Raw genomic sequence first — 18,265 nt, forward strand, 5'->3', positions numbered from 1 at the left:
TGACCCCAGCACTGATGGAGAGGAGCAGGGGAGGGTCAAACTAGGATACTGTGCAGGCAGCTGACATCCTTCTTATCAACTGCTGATGTCATTGGTTGTTAGGACGTTGGCAGGTAAAAGGTTGTAATGGTGCACAATGAAAACCTGTGGCTTTGTGTAACTAAAAGGCAGGCTTGTTCCACCCCCTGGCTTGTATACATGTTTTGGGCAATTTTTAGAAATTTTGCCAAGGCACCCCTGAAGAAAAATCAAGGCACCCAGGATGTCTGGGCACCCTGGTTGAGAAAGGCTGCTCTAGACAGTTATAAAGATCATCATTTTGTCCAGTTATATATGCATTAAAAGTCATTAAAAAAAAAAAGCTAGTATAAGTTCCTAAATCTTTCTACATATTAGCTCTAATTCCCTGAATGGTGCTAATAGGACTAGAAGACAGAGGAACAACAATTTAAGCAAGTAAGCTGTGCTACTTCATTGCACAGTGCTGTAAATCTTAGATTGGGGGCTTGCTGACATGAGGAGAAAGCAGACTGATGGCTCAAATCTCCTGATGTTGCTTCACAGACTAATGAAAAGACTGGGGAAAGATCAATAATTAAGTTGTAATATTTAACCATAACAAGAGAGAATTGAGGTCTGACCTTGCTATGTCAGAATTGCGGTCTGACAGTGGTACCGGAATACCAGTAGTGGCTGAATATAATTACAAATCTTTTTTGCAGGCAATAGTTTTATTTATTTATATATATATATATATATATATATATATATATATATATATATATATATATATACACATATATATATATATATATATATACACATACATACATACATACATACATACATACATACATACATACACCCCAACAGATTTGTCAGAAGACCTTTACTTTACTCTCAGAATCTACATTTTCTAGGGGACACTATACTACAAAATACTCCCACAAATGCAGGCCATTGATTGCAAACAAGATTTGTAAATTTGCACACACAAAAAAGTATATTTCCTAACAAATTCATTCAAGACCATGTTGCAAAAATAAATACACCCCAATGAAAGTCTTAGGCTACGTTCACACTAGCGTTGTGTGCAGGCGGCAGAGAGGCGTTTGGGAAGCGTTTTTACCGCTTCCCAAATGCCTCTGCCAATTCTGCACATTACAGCACATGGTGCTGTTCTAACGGGAGCGTTTGCGTCGCGGCAAAACGGACGCCTCTGGTCGAGTCAGGAGGCGTTGAAGCCTCCTATTCTCGTCTATGGTGCCGCTTCGCAAACGCCCGGCCGGCGTTTGCAGTGCGGTTGCGACGCGGTTGAGGGGCGTTTGCGGAGCGGTAACACCACTCAAACTGCATTATAGGCGTTTGTGGGGCGTTATTAATGCTCGGCAAACGCCTAGCAACCGCCGCTAAACCACGCATGCGGCATTTGCCGAGCGTTTGCCAAGCGTTATAAATTGCTCCACAAACGCCGGACCAACGCTTGCCAAACGCTATAGGGGCCTTTGGCAAGCGTTGGTAAAACAGCCTAGTGTGAACGAGCCCTTAGGGGCAAAACTAAATTTTACGCAACAAAATCCTAATTAACAAGAATTCAACTACAGGTGAGTCTATTTATTCATTAAACAGGTGTCCAGCAGACAGTTGGTTATAAAAGGGTGTTACTTTACAAAGAAAACCTGGTGCTGTCCTTACAAATCATGGAAGTCATACAAAATACTAGATGTAGTAGTTTTTGTTGTGGGGTGGATTCATTTTTGCATCAACTAATTTGAGTAAAACTGAAGATTTTGTAATCTAAGTTATATTATTAACCTTACTTTCATGTAATGAGCTATAGAACTCAAAAACTATAGTTTTGTCAATTTTGGAAATTGTTCATTGAGATATTGATTAAAATCTTACTTTTCAAAAGGGGTGCACTAATTTATGCTGAGCACTGTAAATGTGTGTGTATGTGTATATATATATATATATATATATATATATATATATATATATATATTACCAATTGGGGGGTTCCAGCTTCTATACTAATTACTGTTGTTAAATTGGGATGCATATGATTCTTGCATAGGTCATAAGGTTTGTGAGATAATTTATTAAATGAGGCTATTTTGTACAAAAAAATAGGAATTTTGCTGACAGCAGGTGCATTTAAAAAATAGCTTACATTTATAAAGCTAAAACTTAAGACCCTGTTCACACTTGAGCATTTCGTAGCTCGAAGCTCAAAAACACTCAACAAGCAAAAACCTGTAGTTATCAATAGCTCTTGTTCACATCTGAGCGTCCTGTTGCTTGTAGCAGAATACATGTTGCTCAAAAAAATAAAAAAGCTACTTTTCAGGCAGAATTAAGCGTTTTTGTGCTTATAGACTTCAGTGGAAACGTCTGAAAAGCACGTCATGAGCGCTTTGTAACGGTTTTTTAAGTACTTTGTTGCGCGGTTTCTGCTCAAAGAGCAGCTCTTTGCCCCTTTTTCAGCAGCACTCCAAATGCCTAGTTGAAAACGCCTCTAAAAATTACTGACAAAAGCTGCAAAAATGTGCAATTCTGCTAAGATAAACGCTTAAAAAAAACCGCAATGTGACGCCTAGGTGTGAATGCAGCCTTAAAGTGTAAGTTCAATGAAACTCTACCTAAGGCTAAACCTACTCCCACCTCCATTCTAAGACTATTCTAACTACCCCATAAAAGAAAAGAGTATACTTACCTATTCTGAAACCGCTCCAGTTCGGTCACATGATCTCTCCAGCAGCAGCTGAAGCCGCCACTGACAGCCGATCATGTGACCGGAGGCTTCAGAATAGGGAAGTATAGGCATCTATTCTTTTACGGGGTAGATAGAATAGTCTTAGAATGGGGGTGGAAGTAGGTTTAGCCTTAAATTTTGACTGAACTTACACTTTAAGATTATAGATTATATATCACCTGTACCTGCAGAGGAGGCACAGGTGTTCCGAGCAACAATGTGCAGGTATCCTGTTCAAATCAATGGCAGATCTGTGCATTCATCTTTCATAAATACCCATAGTCAGGAATGCAGTTGGAGATCCACGCAACTGTCTGCCTGTCATTGATTCGTACAGGCTGCTGACACACAGCTGCAGGGAACACCGGTTCCTCCTGTGCAGGTAAAGACGGCCTTTTGCATGGTTGTATGGAACAATAGACCTTTGTGAATGAGGCCTAAATATAAATATTCAATAGTGCCAGAGCCCCTTCTAGCTTTATCATTTTCCAGTTTCATCAGTTGGTTCCTGCAGCATCACCCATTATAGGAACATTAGGACAGTATATACCAGACCTTGAGTATTAGACTCTAAGGATATAGCTCAGGAGACATAGAAATCTGTTCTCATAACACATGATCATCTTGGGAGGCTGGTAAATTCTTAAGAGAACTTAGGACTTTTAATTTAAACCTTGCGGTTTTCAGGCAGAACAAACCTTAAGGAGAAACACAGACAAGCTGTTGCCAATAAAAATTCTAGCACAATGTGGAAATCATGTAAGAGCCATATGGTTACTTAAGAGACTGCCTTATATTAACCCTGTCATTCCTAATCTGGCATATATGCCTTGTTTAGTCTCTTTCTTATTTTGCAGCAAGGCAAGTTATATGACTCATTGGTTCATTTTACCTAATAATCAGTTAAATATGTAATTATATTTGATATAAGATGCTACAATTAGGAATTTGAATTAGTTTGATTTGTAGTGATCGCCTTGTACTGAGGTCACTTGGGTGGAATTGCTGTAATGGGGTATGCATTCCAGATATTTATTTATTGGAGAACCCTTATGGAAACCATACACTGATGTACCCTTTTGAGTATAGTGTGTATTTCTACAGGTGTTCACATTTAAACAATGCTCACCTTATGTGTGAGAAATCGCTTACTGGAACTAAAGCTGGAAAAAGTATTCTTAATGTGTTGTAATAGGCAGTGAGCTGGCATGTCTTTCTTTTACATGGCTGCCAGAAGGGCTCTGTTTACCAAAAATCTCCCCCCTTTCTCCATATGCTGATATGTTTTTATTAAGATTTGTCTTACATACAAAGTCATTGGCTTGCATCTATATATACTTTATTTTTTTGCAGCTGTGTAAGAGTTTTGTTTTACTTTGACTTTTTCTTTGAAGGATGGGGAGTTGGGACGGGCAGATTATTTAATTAGCCCAGATCTGTAAACAAATGTTCAATCAAATGAACATTTTATATTCTCGCTTTTTATCTTCTAATACGAAATAAACATTGCTTAATAATATACGTGTCACAAGAAGTTAAACATGTAAGCACCAGTTTATAGTATAGTTTGAAAAAAAAAAAATTTGTGAACCCCTAAGACATTTGTAGATTTCTGTATGAGAGAACAGCTTCTAAAGTGTTATCTATATCATTTATGACGTATCAAAAAATTCAGTCTCATTAAACAAGCTAATTGCACATCATTTTACCGAAAACAAAGGGTATATCTAATGAAGATAATTGATTGAAAAGGCATGTGAACCTCTAGGGTAATAGAGGTACTGTATATCTATATATTCTACAGCACAGTATCAAGGTATTTGTAATGTAAAATTTAGCTGAGGTTATTGACAAAAAGGAGGATTCACAGTTACTGAATATTGAAGTTTGAAAAAATTTTGAATTTTTGGGAGGGGAATTCGGAATTCTGGTAGGACACAAGAATAAAAATGCAAAAGAGATTCTAACCCCTCCTTATGCTTCCCAGAACTTTAAAAAATTCTTGTCTAGAGTTCTAGTTTAAATCATTTATTCAGTAAAGATATAATCTAAAAAGTTGAATGAGTTGGTAAAACACAATGATAATGTCTCACATCAGTGTTTCCCAAACCTGTGAAGATCCTCCGGCAGTGTGAATTTTAGGTGTCCTCGAACACGTAAAGTAATGAGTGTCTCGGTAATATACTTTAATTATCAGCATACCGTAGATATGTGTAAAGCATGAAGTGTTGGTGGCACTCAAGGACAGTTTTAGAAAACTACCTTAGATCCTCTGCCAGTTACCCAAACACTGCTGTGGGACATTTTGTCATTGATAATGGCAGTGTCTGATGGGGGTTGGAACATTAGCTACTAAACAGCTTCTTCTTGATCTTGAGGAAGGATTGTACTGCATTGCTCTGGGAAAGAAAACTCCTTTCTATTACAACAGTTCACCACTGTCAGTAGCCAGAGTCCTGTTCAAATCATGAAAAACGCATCCGGCCAACACTGACATCTAAACAATTAAGGACATTAAGGGCTCTATAAATTTAAAAAATTGTCGAGCCAATTTCTTTGGCGTTTGTACAGATACAACAAAACCAAATTGTCTGTATTATTATTATTATTATTATTATTATCTATGATCCATCTAATGGCCATAATGTGGTATTTTTTGATTGAGGTATTTCAGAAAATATCGCATTATGGCTGCTAGATTGCTAGAGCAGATGATAATAAGAGATAATCCTAATACAGGCAATGTAGTGATCATACGCTGTGCCTATGTGCATAGGCACAACTAATGATCACCACAGCACTCAGGCTTTTAGAATCCCACAGCAGTGGGTCCTGAGTGGCGTTTTCCTGTTGACTTCATTCAGTCCAGAAAAAAGAGCAAAGGAAGTAAAGGGAAGTGTTTTTGGGAGCAGTGTTGAAAAGTGTGTGAAGTATTTATTTAGCCTCATGGCCTCCAATGCCTTCTGCTAGTAATAGACTATAATAATATTGTGCATAACCAACTGTACTTTTAAGGATAACTGTACTTTTAAGACCTATCAACTCTTTTAAAGCTGAATTCCAGGAAGATATATAAAAGATGTGCAGCTGAATATTGCTTTTACAAATTACATTTATCTTTACATACAGTAAAACCATTCCTGAATGTGTCTTGATGTCCACCTTCTGTCCTTCCCTTCATAGCAGCACTCGTGGGAAAGCAAGCAGGATGAGCATAACTAATGACTTATTTGAGGCCCTTATTTATGGTCATTTACTGCAATAAATGGTGCTACCTTGACATCTGTGTGCTGAGTGCCCTACACCCATAAATGCTTGATTTTTAAAAACCCAAGAAATGGAAAGCTGAGACATTTCTGTTAGCAACCAACTAGATACCTTCTTTAGGTTAGAAAAAGTAAGCAAACATCTGACTGGTTCCCAGGAGCAAAAGGCCTATTATCTCTATTTTCCAGCTTTTATGAATAGCTCCAGTTCTATTCTTCATGCATACAGCACACACACTGGCTATAGAATATTTATGGAAGCAATGTTACTGAATAAAGCATTTTCTGTTTTTTGTCTAACTAGCAAGCCACCAAGGGTTAAAATGCCCACGTTGGCGGTGATTTCAAGAGAACAAAGTCTTTGTCTGCCAACAGCAAAACCGTCGGCTGTGAAGAACAGAATGACTTGTAAAGAAAATTGAATGTCACAGAAATAATTAAAGCGTTCTTTATGTGCGCACATTAATCAATCCTGTGCTTTCCTTAATAACTCTTCACTTGACATGCTGGCAGAGCTGATCAGCATAGTGGGCAGTAATGACCCATGATTACTTTTACGTTGCATTTGATAGTAAAAGTAATACGTTTGGAGGTCTGCCTTTCGTGTGCCAGTTGAGACCACAAACAGTTTTCGACTGGCTCACATTGTGCTTAATGTTATAATTGTGCTTGGCGTGGGTGAAAGGCAGTTCATCTATGCCACACGTTACCAGGTGGAAACAAAAAATATAGGCTTAATATTATAAGCTTGGTGGCTTGATCTTGTTGTAAGAGGTTTAGGTTTTAACAGTCTTATGTTTTTGTAGAGATTCTCTATTTTAAAGATACAGTATCTTTATCAGGTTTGTAGGCTTGAAAACTTGTTGCTCATTTAGGGAAAAGCAACAGGTTTTACTTTAATTGCCTACCCTTCCTCAGCATATACTTATTTGTCTTCACTCCCCTGTCATTACACTGAGTGCTAGGAGCTGAAGTAAGAATCTGGTATGGCAGAGAATGTGACCCACTCCATGTGAGTGCTGGACCAGTCAGTACAGTCACATGGGGAGTCCATAGCCCTGTGCATGCTATAACCTCATCAGCTCATTGCATAGACAGGGCTTTCCACTCATCCCTTTTGATAGAGAGGTTAAAATGAGACTGCTGATTTTTGCCCTTCATGGCCAAGGCATAGGTTCACTCTACATTGTGTAACAATCTTCTTTTGCTCTTACCTTACTCTACCACATTTCTTCTCACCAGTTAAATAGCCATGGCCATGGTGTCATAATATAATATATATACTTTGTTACTAGCCCCCTACCCCAAACAATATGAGGAACTTTGGACCTCAATAGGAAACATCAGAAGCCATGGTGAAAAAGTGGATCTGCTTTGCACAATCCAAGATATGAATCTGAATTAAATCAAATTTAAATTAATGTTTATTTGCTTGTGACTGTACTACTTGACAAAATGAAAAGGCTCATGTGTGGGATTTAAGTTCTGTGCTTTTAGGATTCTTCAGATTAAAATAAATCCAACAGACGACAACTGTTTTTAGGTACTGTTGTTGGCCCAGTCAACTAAACAGCAAATTTTTAATATTTATTGTGTATGTCCAGAAGCCATAGAAGAAAACAGCTGTTGAAACCTCCATTTAACCAAAGCTATTCTTAATTTTTAATTAGTTTAACCTACACCATGAACCCTGATAAATACTCCTGGACAGCTATTGGTGTGGTGGTCTTTTATTTTTCTTGGTAGCCAATGGATTTGATCTGAAGTGCCTTTCTGATGCCATTCAGTGTGTGATAGCTGCCTAACCAAAGTCACAGTACACTGCAACGTAGACCATCGATGAATCTGGCATCTCAAACCTACAATCTCTAATATACTGTTTGTTGTAACAAATAGGCAATGTTTAAAGCCAAATTCCAAGCAAAAATGAATTTTAAATCGTGCATTGTGCATGAGTTACCTTACTCCTCAATCTTGATTCCAAACACCTTAGCTTAAGTCATCCGTCAGTGTCATGGATCAAAGTCGCAGTTTCCTGTATGAACCAAGCTATTTTCCTTCCCTGTGGACCATGCCCTTGGGCACTTCCACTAACCTCCCCTGTGAGGTCTGGTGCCTCTGGAGCCTATGAGAGAGGATCTGGCTGCTGGAAGTGTTGCCTCTACCAATAGGAAATTACCATAGCATAAAGAAGGACCCCATGAAGTAGGTTGAAGAAGAGAGATGGACTTTCATTCCACCGTGGCTTCAGGAAAGTAAAATGTAAGTTTGGATATTTTTTTTTTCATACCAGTGGTTAGTTAGAGGGGGCTGGGGGAAGGGGGGGAGGTTAAAGTTTGTCTGTCAAAAATCTGTATCCCATTGCCCACATTCAGTTGTGAATACACTAATATTTACATCAATTCTACAAATAGCGCATGGTCACAAACAAAATATAATCAAGTGATCAAGAGCCTTTGCAACCACAAATAAATTAAAAAATCATAATCAAGTATCTAGAAACTTGCTCTTCTGTTTTACACAGCAAAAGCAGCCAGAAAGGTGCAAATAGTTGGACTTTAAAATGTGTGCAAAAAAACAAAAATGTAAATTAAATAGTTTCTGTCCATGGTTATACTGAATTATTTAATACATTAGTTTTACTGCTCAGCCTATACAGTCTATTCCACTTTCAATGCATTTGCCATATTCTGCAATGATTTACCTTCACTTTGCAGCCAGTTCTCAACAGCTCATAAAGATTTTATGTGAAAGTTAACCCATTGGAGCTAAGCCTATTAAAAATCTGTATTCTTTGAAATCCAGTGTATTAATTGCATTGCAATGTGTGCTGTGCAGGCTCAGAAGGTGTTAACCAACTTGGAATTTATGGGTGATCTTTAGTTCAGGATTCTTAGTTAAAATTACTACTTAGAAAAAACTAAAGTAGGCATTGAAAGTAGTGGCTATATGGCTATGTTTAGTACAAATTTAGTCAGACTGAAGGCAGTAACCTCATTGTGTGCTTGTCATTTAGGCCATAAATACACTTTTAAAATATTATACTGTATTTCTGTATGAGTTTTCTTCAATACGGGCAATTAAAGTAAAATACATTTACTTTATGCATGTTTTTCTTCATTTTAAACATTTAAAACTAAAAGTCCCACTTAAAAAACAGCTCCAGGCTTTTTTTTAATGTCCCTCAGGCCAGGATTAAAATTTTAAGGCAGCTGCAATACCCACCTCCTCTTCAGCACTGTTTCTGACAGTTCTGCTTTTTGCCACAAGAGGTCTTTCATCTTCTAGGTTAAATAGTGGCCAGTGTCATTCAACCTGGGAGACAGGCTTGTAGGGTATCATGGATCGTCCCCGTTAGCGGGAATCGCCATGGCTCTCTGCACTCGCTGTGTAATGGCGCACAAAGGGTCACTGACATCATGACATCTCGTTGTGAGGAGGATGAGGACTCAGTGGGGTAGATTTACTAAAATGGAAGCACTCAGAATTTGGTGCAGCTGTGCATAGCAGCTAATCAGCTTGATGGAAGCTGATTGGTTTCTATGCAGAGCTGCACCAGATTTTCCAGCTTTAGTAAAAGCACAATATATTGCTGGTGGGGGCCAGTTAAGGAAGAGGTAGGGGGGATTCAAAGTTGGATATTAAGCAGTAGGGACAGCAGGGTGTCTGTTAATACTATTTTATCCTTTACGGCCCCTTCACTTTGCTATAGGCGTCTGACTCAGATAACGTTTGGGCTAAGCACTGCAAAATGGCCTTATAAAAGAGCACTTTGGTGGCAAAAAAGAACCCCCTTATTAATCAGGAATCAGGCAGGAAAAACAGGTTACTGGCAAAAAAGTGAAGATAGTTAGGTCCATATATGTATGGACACAGGCACAATTTTATATATTTAAGGTATTTATCAAAACATGTTCAAGCTATAGTTATATAATGAACATGGGCTGAAAGTGCACACTCTCAGGTTTAATTTGAGGGTATGTACATCCAAATTGAAGGAAGGGTTTAGGAATTACAGCTCTTAAGAGTATAGAAATCCCCCCCTTTTTAAGGGACCACAAGTAATTGGACAATTGAATCAAAAGCTGTTTCATGGCCAGGTGTGGGCTACTCGTTCGTTATTTCTTCATCAATTAAGCAGGTAAAAGGTCTGGAATTGATTCAAAGTGTGGTATTTGCATTTGGAATCCATTGCTGTGAACCTACATCATGCGTTCAAAGGAGCTGTCCATGGAAGTGAAACAGGCCATTGTAAGGCTTTAAAAACTGAACAAATCCATCTGAGAGTTAGCAACATTAGGAGTGGCCAAATCAACAGTTTGGTACATTCTGAGGAAAGAAGAATGCACTGGTGAGCTCAACAACATAAAAAGGCATGGACATCCATGGAAGACAACAGTGGTGGATGATCGCAGGATCCTCTCTATGGTAAAGAAAAATTCACAACATCCAGACAAGTGAAGGACACTCTACAGGAGGTGGGTGTATCATTGTCAAATTCTACAATCAAGAGAAGACTTCATGAGAGCAAATACAGAGGGTTCACCACAAGGTGCAAACCATTCATAAGCCTGAAGAATAGAAAAGCCAGAATAGACTTTCCCAAAAAACATTTAAAAAACCAGACCAGTTCTGGAAAAGCATTCTTTGGACGGATGAAACTAAGATTAACCACTTCCTGTCCGGACACTTTTACCCCCTTCCTGTCCAGGGCAATTTTCAGCTTTCAGCGCTATCACACTTTGAATTACAATTGCGCGGTTATGCAACACTGTACCCATATGAATTTTTTACCATTTTTTTGAGACAGATAAAGCTTTATTTTGGTGGTATTTATTCACCGCTGGGATTTTTATTTTTTTTTGCCATGTAAATGAAAATGTTCAAAAATTTTGAAAAAAAGTGTTTTTCTTATAAAATTTTGCAAATAATCTTTCATCATAAATCTTGGCCAAAATGTATTCCGTTATCTTTTTAGTAATAAAAAAAATAAGCCAAATTAGTTTATAACCAAAAATTTTAATTTTTAAACATTTTCTTTTAATTTTTATTTTTTTCTGTTATTATTTATGGGTTTTTTTTTTTGTTTTTTTTTACATACTGTCACCCTAGCAGTACAGTGTCACCATGCTGACACTGTACTACTTGTGGGGGGTGATGAAGATTTTTTTTTTTTCTTTTTACAGTGATTGCTTTTACACCCATATAGGATGTAAAAGCAATCATTTCTCTTTCTCTCTGTCTGCATTCTTGCAGCCATTGAGAAATACTGAGTGAGCTGTGATTGGTCACAGCTTGTCACATGGTACAAGGCTGTTGTGAATAGCCTTGTACCACGTGACCTCTGTGATCATTCACAGATTTCACATGTAGTAAGCAATGATGTCACAAGTGACATCTTGCTCACTACTTTGCATGTGATCACTGCTTGGCCTATCAGTGATCACATGATCGGGACCTCATACAGAGGTCCTGTCCGACGATCGGTGTTTCACTGTGTCCGGAGGACACAGCGGGCACCGGATTGCGGTGCTGCACGCTCCCAGGGAGCACGCACAGCTAGAAATGGCAGGTGCCGTTTACGAACAGCAACCCGCCCCTGGAGTGCCACCGTCCTGCCGTTTATAAACAGCAGGCAGACGGCAAGTAGTTAATCCGTACCAGAATGACGGGAAGAAAAGTGTGGAGAAGGCTTGGAACAGCTCGTGATCCAAAGCACACAACGTCATCTGTAAAACATGGTGGAGGCAGTGTGATGGCATGGCAATGCATGGGTTATTAGTGTTTATTGATGACATGACGGAAGGCAGAAGCTGCCGGATGAATTCTGCAGTGTTTAGAAAGATACTATCAGCCCAGATTCAGCCAAATGCAGCAAAGTTGATTGGATGGCACTTCACGTTACAGATGGACAATGATCCAAAACACACTGCAAAAACTCAGGAGCTTTTGAAGGAAAAGAAGTGGAATATTCTGCAATGGCCGTGTCAATCACCTGATCTCAACCCAAATGAGCATGCCATTCACTTGCTAAAGGCAGAAAGACCCACAAACAACTGAAGAGAGCTTCAATTAGAGCCTGGCAAAGTATCATAAAGGAGGAAACCCAGAACATTTTATTTATGATTATATTCATTTGTCCAGTTACATTTGGGCCCCTGAAAATGGAAGGACTGTGTATAAAAATGGTTGCAGTTCCTAAAATTTGTACTTAATATTTATGTTCAACTCCTTGAATTAAAGCTGAAAGTCTGCACTTCAAATTAATTTGGATTGTTTTGTTTTAATTTAGTCTGGTGGCATACAGAGCCAAAAGTATGAAAATTGTGCCTGTGTCCAAATATATATGGACCTAACTGTAATAAAGAGGAGCCTTTTTTGGCTAGTTAAAGTAATGATGGACACTTTGAGTGTTATTTACTAAAACTGGAGAGTGCAAAAACTGTTGCAGCTGTGCACAGAAACCAATCAGCCACCAGGTTTTATTGTCAAAGCCTAACTGAACGAGCTGAAGTTAGAAGGTGATTGGCTATCATGCACTACTGCACCAGAATCTGAGTGCACCAGTTTTAGTAAATCTCCCCCTTTGTGTAGCTTTCCCTGGTAAGGTTGTTTAGTTAAAAAAAAAAAAAGTCCATGTTCACAAGGGCTGCAACTTTTATAAAAGCAGTGTGTACATAAATCTATTATGAACTTTTTGCAAAGCTTTCAGCAAGCTTCAAGGTTCAGGGCTTGTTCACACCATGCTGCAGAGATGTCAGTTTTTCTGCATGCATTCTGGAAGGACACAGCAAAATCAATTGTTCTCTATGTGCCCTGTTCACACTACAACACTAGTATCACGTTCAGATTTTTTCTGCACAGGTGTATAAATCTCACTGAAATGCGCATGAAAACTCATGTACACTTCAGCTTTGGTTTGAGGATTTTAAACAGATCTAATTTGAAGTGATAGCTGTTAGTTTAAACATGCTGCTAGGAGGTCACTATCAAGCTTCAAGAAGAGCTGAAGCTTGATAAAGCCTGCTAGCAGCTTCCTTAAAGTGACAGCCAGCTCTCCTATTCCGATCCGTGTTTTAACAACCTCAGATGGGAGCTGAAGGTTGCTTATTGAACAAAGCTGCTGAATCTTATGGAAAGCTTTGCAAGTGCTTTCTGTACACACTGCTGTTATACATATTGAAGCCCAGAAGGCCTAAGTATGCACATGGGATAAGAACAAATGTAATTAGCTAATCCCAGAACACTAAGCTATGCTTTCTCTGCTTTACCACTTCAATACCAGGCACTTATAGCCCTTTCCTGCCCGGGCCAATTTTCAGCTTACAGAGCTGTCGCACTTTGAATGACAATTGCGCGGTCATGCAACACTGTACCCATATGAAATTTGTATCATTTTTTTTCACACAAATAGAGCTTTCCTTTGGTGGTATTTAATCACACAAAAACATCTGAAACTTTTGAGAACAAACGCACTTTTCTTTATTTCTGTTATAAAATTTTATGTTACCATATTAAAATATTAACATTGAACTACTCTGGGCAAGTGGTCAGGATTTTATTTTTTTAACACATTCTGATTGCTAATACCAATGTATTTCATTGATATTTGTAATCATTGTTACTGAATGAAACTGATTCATCCAGTCTTTTGTTGTGATTAGCTGTGATTGGGCAAAGCTGATCACATGATACAGATGGGCTGTTATTGGTCCTGTCTTTATCATGTGACTGCCTTGACCAGTCACAGCTAACAACACAATTGTATACAATGAATGGCATGGCATGAAGCCATCCATTGTATACAGTTGACATGTGATCTGCTGTGATTGGTCACAGCGGTCACATGACACTGGCAACGGGCCAGTGTAGTGATATGTCATCGGCTGTGTCCCGTGTGCTGCGCGGCCCCATGCCGCGTGAGCGGCTCGTTTTGACAGGACGTCATGACGCCCACTCACAACGGCGAGAGTCCCGCCTGGCCATCAGTCTGCTATAGGCCAGGCAGGAAGGTATTAAAGTGTATGCTACTCTTAATTTTTATTTTCCTGTTTGTGTTAACATGTGTATCTTATAAGTCATAGTCTCTATCGCTTCCATGTACTTATTCCATCTGAAGTACCTGGTTGATCCTGACAGTCACCTTTCTTCTTTGTTCTGAATGGAACACACAAAGTACAGAAGCCAACCTTTGCCTGTGTGGTCAGTTTTCATCCTTTTGCTCTTTAAATAAAAGAGATCAAGCACGCTTTTTCAATCCACGGAAACCAGTTTTCACTGTGTATACTCCAGGGGGATCTGTGACCCTGTCAGTGTATTGCAGCAAAGGTATCCCCACACAGGAATCACTTCAGCAACCCTCAGACTCCACACAGTTCAGACCAAGGAATATTTAAAACCAGAAGAAAGGAAAAGCTTCATAGTGTAGCATCATTAAATACCATTTATTGAATGGCTATTGCACTTACAGTGTATGAGAAGTAACAAGCAGTGTACAGATACACAAAGCACGGCCGCGGAACATTCTAGTGCACCAGTGCATGTTGACATCACCAATCCAGCTCCACCCGACACGTCTCCCTATAATAGGCACCTTCTGGGAAAGGAAAAGGCATTTTTTTTACTGTATATCTGGGGTCTCCAAACTTTCTAAGCAAAGGGCCAGTTTACCATCCTGCAGACTTTAGGGGGGCCGGACCGGAAAATGTCCCGGCATCAGTGGTATTAAACAATACCCCATCTTTGGTGTTAGTAAGAGGAATTGTGCCCCATCGATGGTGTCATTGGGAGAAATTGTGCCCCATCTTTGGTGTCATTGGGCCCCATTCTTGGTATCATTGGGATCAACTGTGCCCCATCATTGGTGGGAATTGCGCTCCATTGTTGGAATCATTGGGAGGAATTAGTTGGTGTCAGTTGATTAAATAGTGCTCCAAGGGCAAGAGCAGGCAAAGGGTCACATCCGGCCCCCGGGCCGCAGTTTGGAGACCTCTGATGTATATGTTTTTAAATCATAGGGAAAAAAGAACTAAAGCACGGATAATATTTTAGAACGTGAAAAAATAGAAACTGCTGAGTAATATTATGATTCAATATCAGGAGAGTTAAAAGGGCTTTCCTCTTCGGTCTTTAATTATGGTCATTTTATGGGAGGGGATTACTCCACTCTTGACTACCATACAGTCTTATTGGTGTACTCGGCTCTGCAAGTCTGAAGTGTCATCTCTTACAGCTTTTGTAAGATTCTTGCCTCATGCTTTATCCCTATTATTAGCAAAAAGCAAGTTTGAAAGCAACTATCCGCATCTTATTTTGGAATGGTAAATATGTGTTTCTCAGACACAACAGGTATCATTTATAACAATTAACTTTAGAGAAAGTGAAGGTGTTGGGTGCAGGTGTAATTTTTTTTACTGCAGATATAAAATACTTTTCTTTATATTATTAATTTTATCAATGATAGTATTACTATTGTTTTTTCTTCTTTTTATTTATTGTTATTTATTTGCTGTCGCTGGTTTTCAGGTTGTATACTGTATATCAGTTTAGTACCATGTGAAATGAGCAAATACTGTACATGATTATGAATTATAATGTATTTTTGCATTACATTCTGTTTTCCATATGCTTTAATTTCAGGTGATATTAAGAAGTATGCCTTGCTGCAGGATAGTAAAAATGGATGTAGATTACAGGGTCGGTTTGTCTAATCTAGGAGAAAACCGTTTACCTTAAATAGCCATCATATCCTTTCACTGCTTATAGGAATGGCTCAAAATAATCAAGCAAAGCAATTGTTTTGGACACACTGGATTTTTGACTGCTGACAATTTTGCAGCTCTATTATGTATTAACATTATGTATTCCTAAAGGGTCAGTCTGTGCAAAACTGATATCTCCGTTATCAATGGATGCAAGTGGGCTGAATCTTATAAAACTGGCATGACATCCCCTTGAGTTTTAGCTTTGTATCTTGCCACCACAGGTCTTTCTCTCTCTTCTAGAGTAATAAGAGGAGATCCTTTATTTCTTATAATGTAAAGCCCAACTGAACTAGTAATTTAAATCGGCTCAATACATTCTAAGTGCAACAAAACAAAAGTTATACAAAGTCTTACAGTTTTCTAAAGAAAGCAGTACAGCCTGAGTAGTAAAGCCAATGCCTTGTTGGCATGCAGAAGAGTAGGACCCTTGCTATTAGCATGGCAGCATTGGTCTCTGTGCAGAGATCTGATGCCACCTGTTCAGTCACAGCAAGAGCTCTCCAATTAGCAGGGAGAGCTATAAAATTGACTGGGCAGATAGCGAATCAGATCTCTGCAGAGAGACCACTGCTTTCACACATAAGGCAAGGGTGTTTCTCTGCAGTTTGGTGGCAGAGGACAGTTTTTCCGATTCAGGCTGTGGTTGTTTTCTAAAGAAAACAAACTCTAAGGCATATCTATGTGGCCCGTGCAGCCGCAGTTTGCGTTGGCACCGCAGCTTATTCATTTGAATGGGCTGCCGTCAGGGGCGTATTTACCACAGGGCAAACAAGGCATTTGCCTAGGGCGGCATTTTTCAGAGGGGCAGCACCGCCCCTCCAGAAAAGGGGAAACATGCGGCTTGGGGACCAGGTGGGATCTGAGAGAGGCTGCGGGCTGCTTGATTCTCACTCCCAGGGATGTCCAATGCTGTGAAGGCGAGTGTCTTTCTCTCTCTCTCTCGCTGGGAGGGGAGTGGCCGGTGTATGGGGGCGATGGTAGTGGAAGGCTCTCTGGGGGGGTCAGTGGTGTTGTTTGTTTGAGGCTCTCTCCGGGTGGGGGTGAATTTTGTGTTGCCTAGGGCAGCACAAAACCTAAATACACCACTGTCTGCCGTGCCTCATGAAATGCAGGAAAAAGTTCCTGCAATTTTTCAAATCACAGCCACAGGAACCGCAAGTACAGTGCAGATCCAAGCGCGGGTGCAATTTCCAGTGCAGGCTGTGTACCATTAGGAATAATGGCACCCACCTGCAGATTGTGTTTCACTGTGAGGGCAGTTGCAGCTGTGGTACAAGGTGCGGGTCCCCCAGCGACAACCACCCACACAGGTATGAACCTAGCTTGAGACTTTACACCCCCTTTGTTTTGATGCACCTGGAAACAGTTTAGCTGATTTCAACTGAAAGTTTTGTTCACGTTTAGGGCCAGTTTACACGTGAATCACACAGGAATACAGTCTGCATTCCTGTGTGATTCAGCGGTTTGCGATTTTCACTTGAATGGGTTGAAATCGCACTGGATTGCACCAAAAGTAGTGCATGCACTACCTTTCAAAAACGCACTTGCACTGGATCATATGGTACTGCAGTATCATGTGATCTGGTATAGGCAAGCGCATTGCTTTTGCGATCTGCATATGGGGCGTCGTTAGGATTACATTGACACCTGCAGCAGTCGCACAAACAGTGCATTTTGAATGTGGTATTGGAACATGGGTTTCCCACACTGTGTTCTGGTTTGGACAAGCCCTTAAAATAAAAGTAAAAATAACAGGGACAACAGGTCACCCTCAAAAAAGCTTTGGTAGATGGGTGGAGTTGCATCAATCTTAGCGCTCATTTTTTCACGAGTAGAAGGTGATTCAGTCTAAATGTAGATTGACTTTCTGTCTGTAAAGAAATATGTACATTTTGTGAAGTCCTATTCTGTAACTGCTCTAATAAAGTTATATGGAATACTGCAAAGTTCTTTTGAAAAGCATCAGCTCGCTGCATGGATGTTAGCACTTTTCTGTGAACTTTGAGAACTTCTTCCATTCGCTTCTAAAGAGAAAGTTTTCCCCTTTACCTCTAGAATGAAGTCACCCTGCTGAGAAATGAAGTGGCACAGCTGAAACAGCTTCTTCTGGCTCATAAAGATTGCCCTGTAACCGCCATGCAGAAGAAATCTGGCTATCATAGTGAGTAATGTTCCATTACCCATGGCCTTGGGCTACGTCGGTGAAATACTGCCAAAATGAACCACGCTTCTATTAATACAGGGAGGTACACATACACTTCTAGTGTTTAACATTAAATATTGGAAATAGGGGAAGGTTATTGCTTGCTACATTTAGATGCTGTTTAAACAGAATTAATTTCCACTGTCCTCTGAGTAATTTTTTTTGCTGCACTTGATTAACTCCACTGTATGTCTCTAGCACTTTAAGCTCTTAAACATTTTTTTTTTCAATGAATGCGGTTTAATTAGTACTGTATGTGGAAAATCCCTTAAGCTAT

General features: G+C 39.5%; 1 protein-coding gene across 3 annotated transcripts in view; it reads left to right on the forward strand.

Moving 5' to 3' along the window:
• Nucleotides 1-18,265, forward strand: part of ATF2 (activating transcription factor 2) — a 159,638-nt gene that overhangs the window by 112,395 nt on the left and 28,978 nt on the right. For 2 of the 3 annotated variants that reach the window (XM_089690469.1, XM_089690470.1), the window contains exon 11: nucleotides 17,841-17,946. In XM_089690469.1, coding sequence (XP_089546595.1) covers nucleotides 17,841-17,946 — 106 coding nt within the window. Of the gene's footprint in view, nucleotides 1-17,840; nucleotides 17,955-18,265 lie in introns of those variants that run through there. The other variant, XM_089690471.1, reaches the window with a different exon arrangement.

Source organism: Staurois parvus, unplaced genomic scaffold (genome assembly GCF_062004578.1).
Source record: "Staurois parvus isolate SC_StPar_1 unplaced genomic scaffold, SC_StPar_1.0 ptg000530l, whole genome shotgun sequence".
Classification (NCBI taxonomy): Eukaryota; Metazoa; Chordata; class Amphibia; order Anura; family Ranidae; genus Staurois; species Staurois parvus.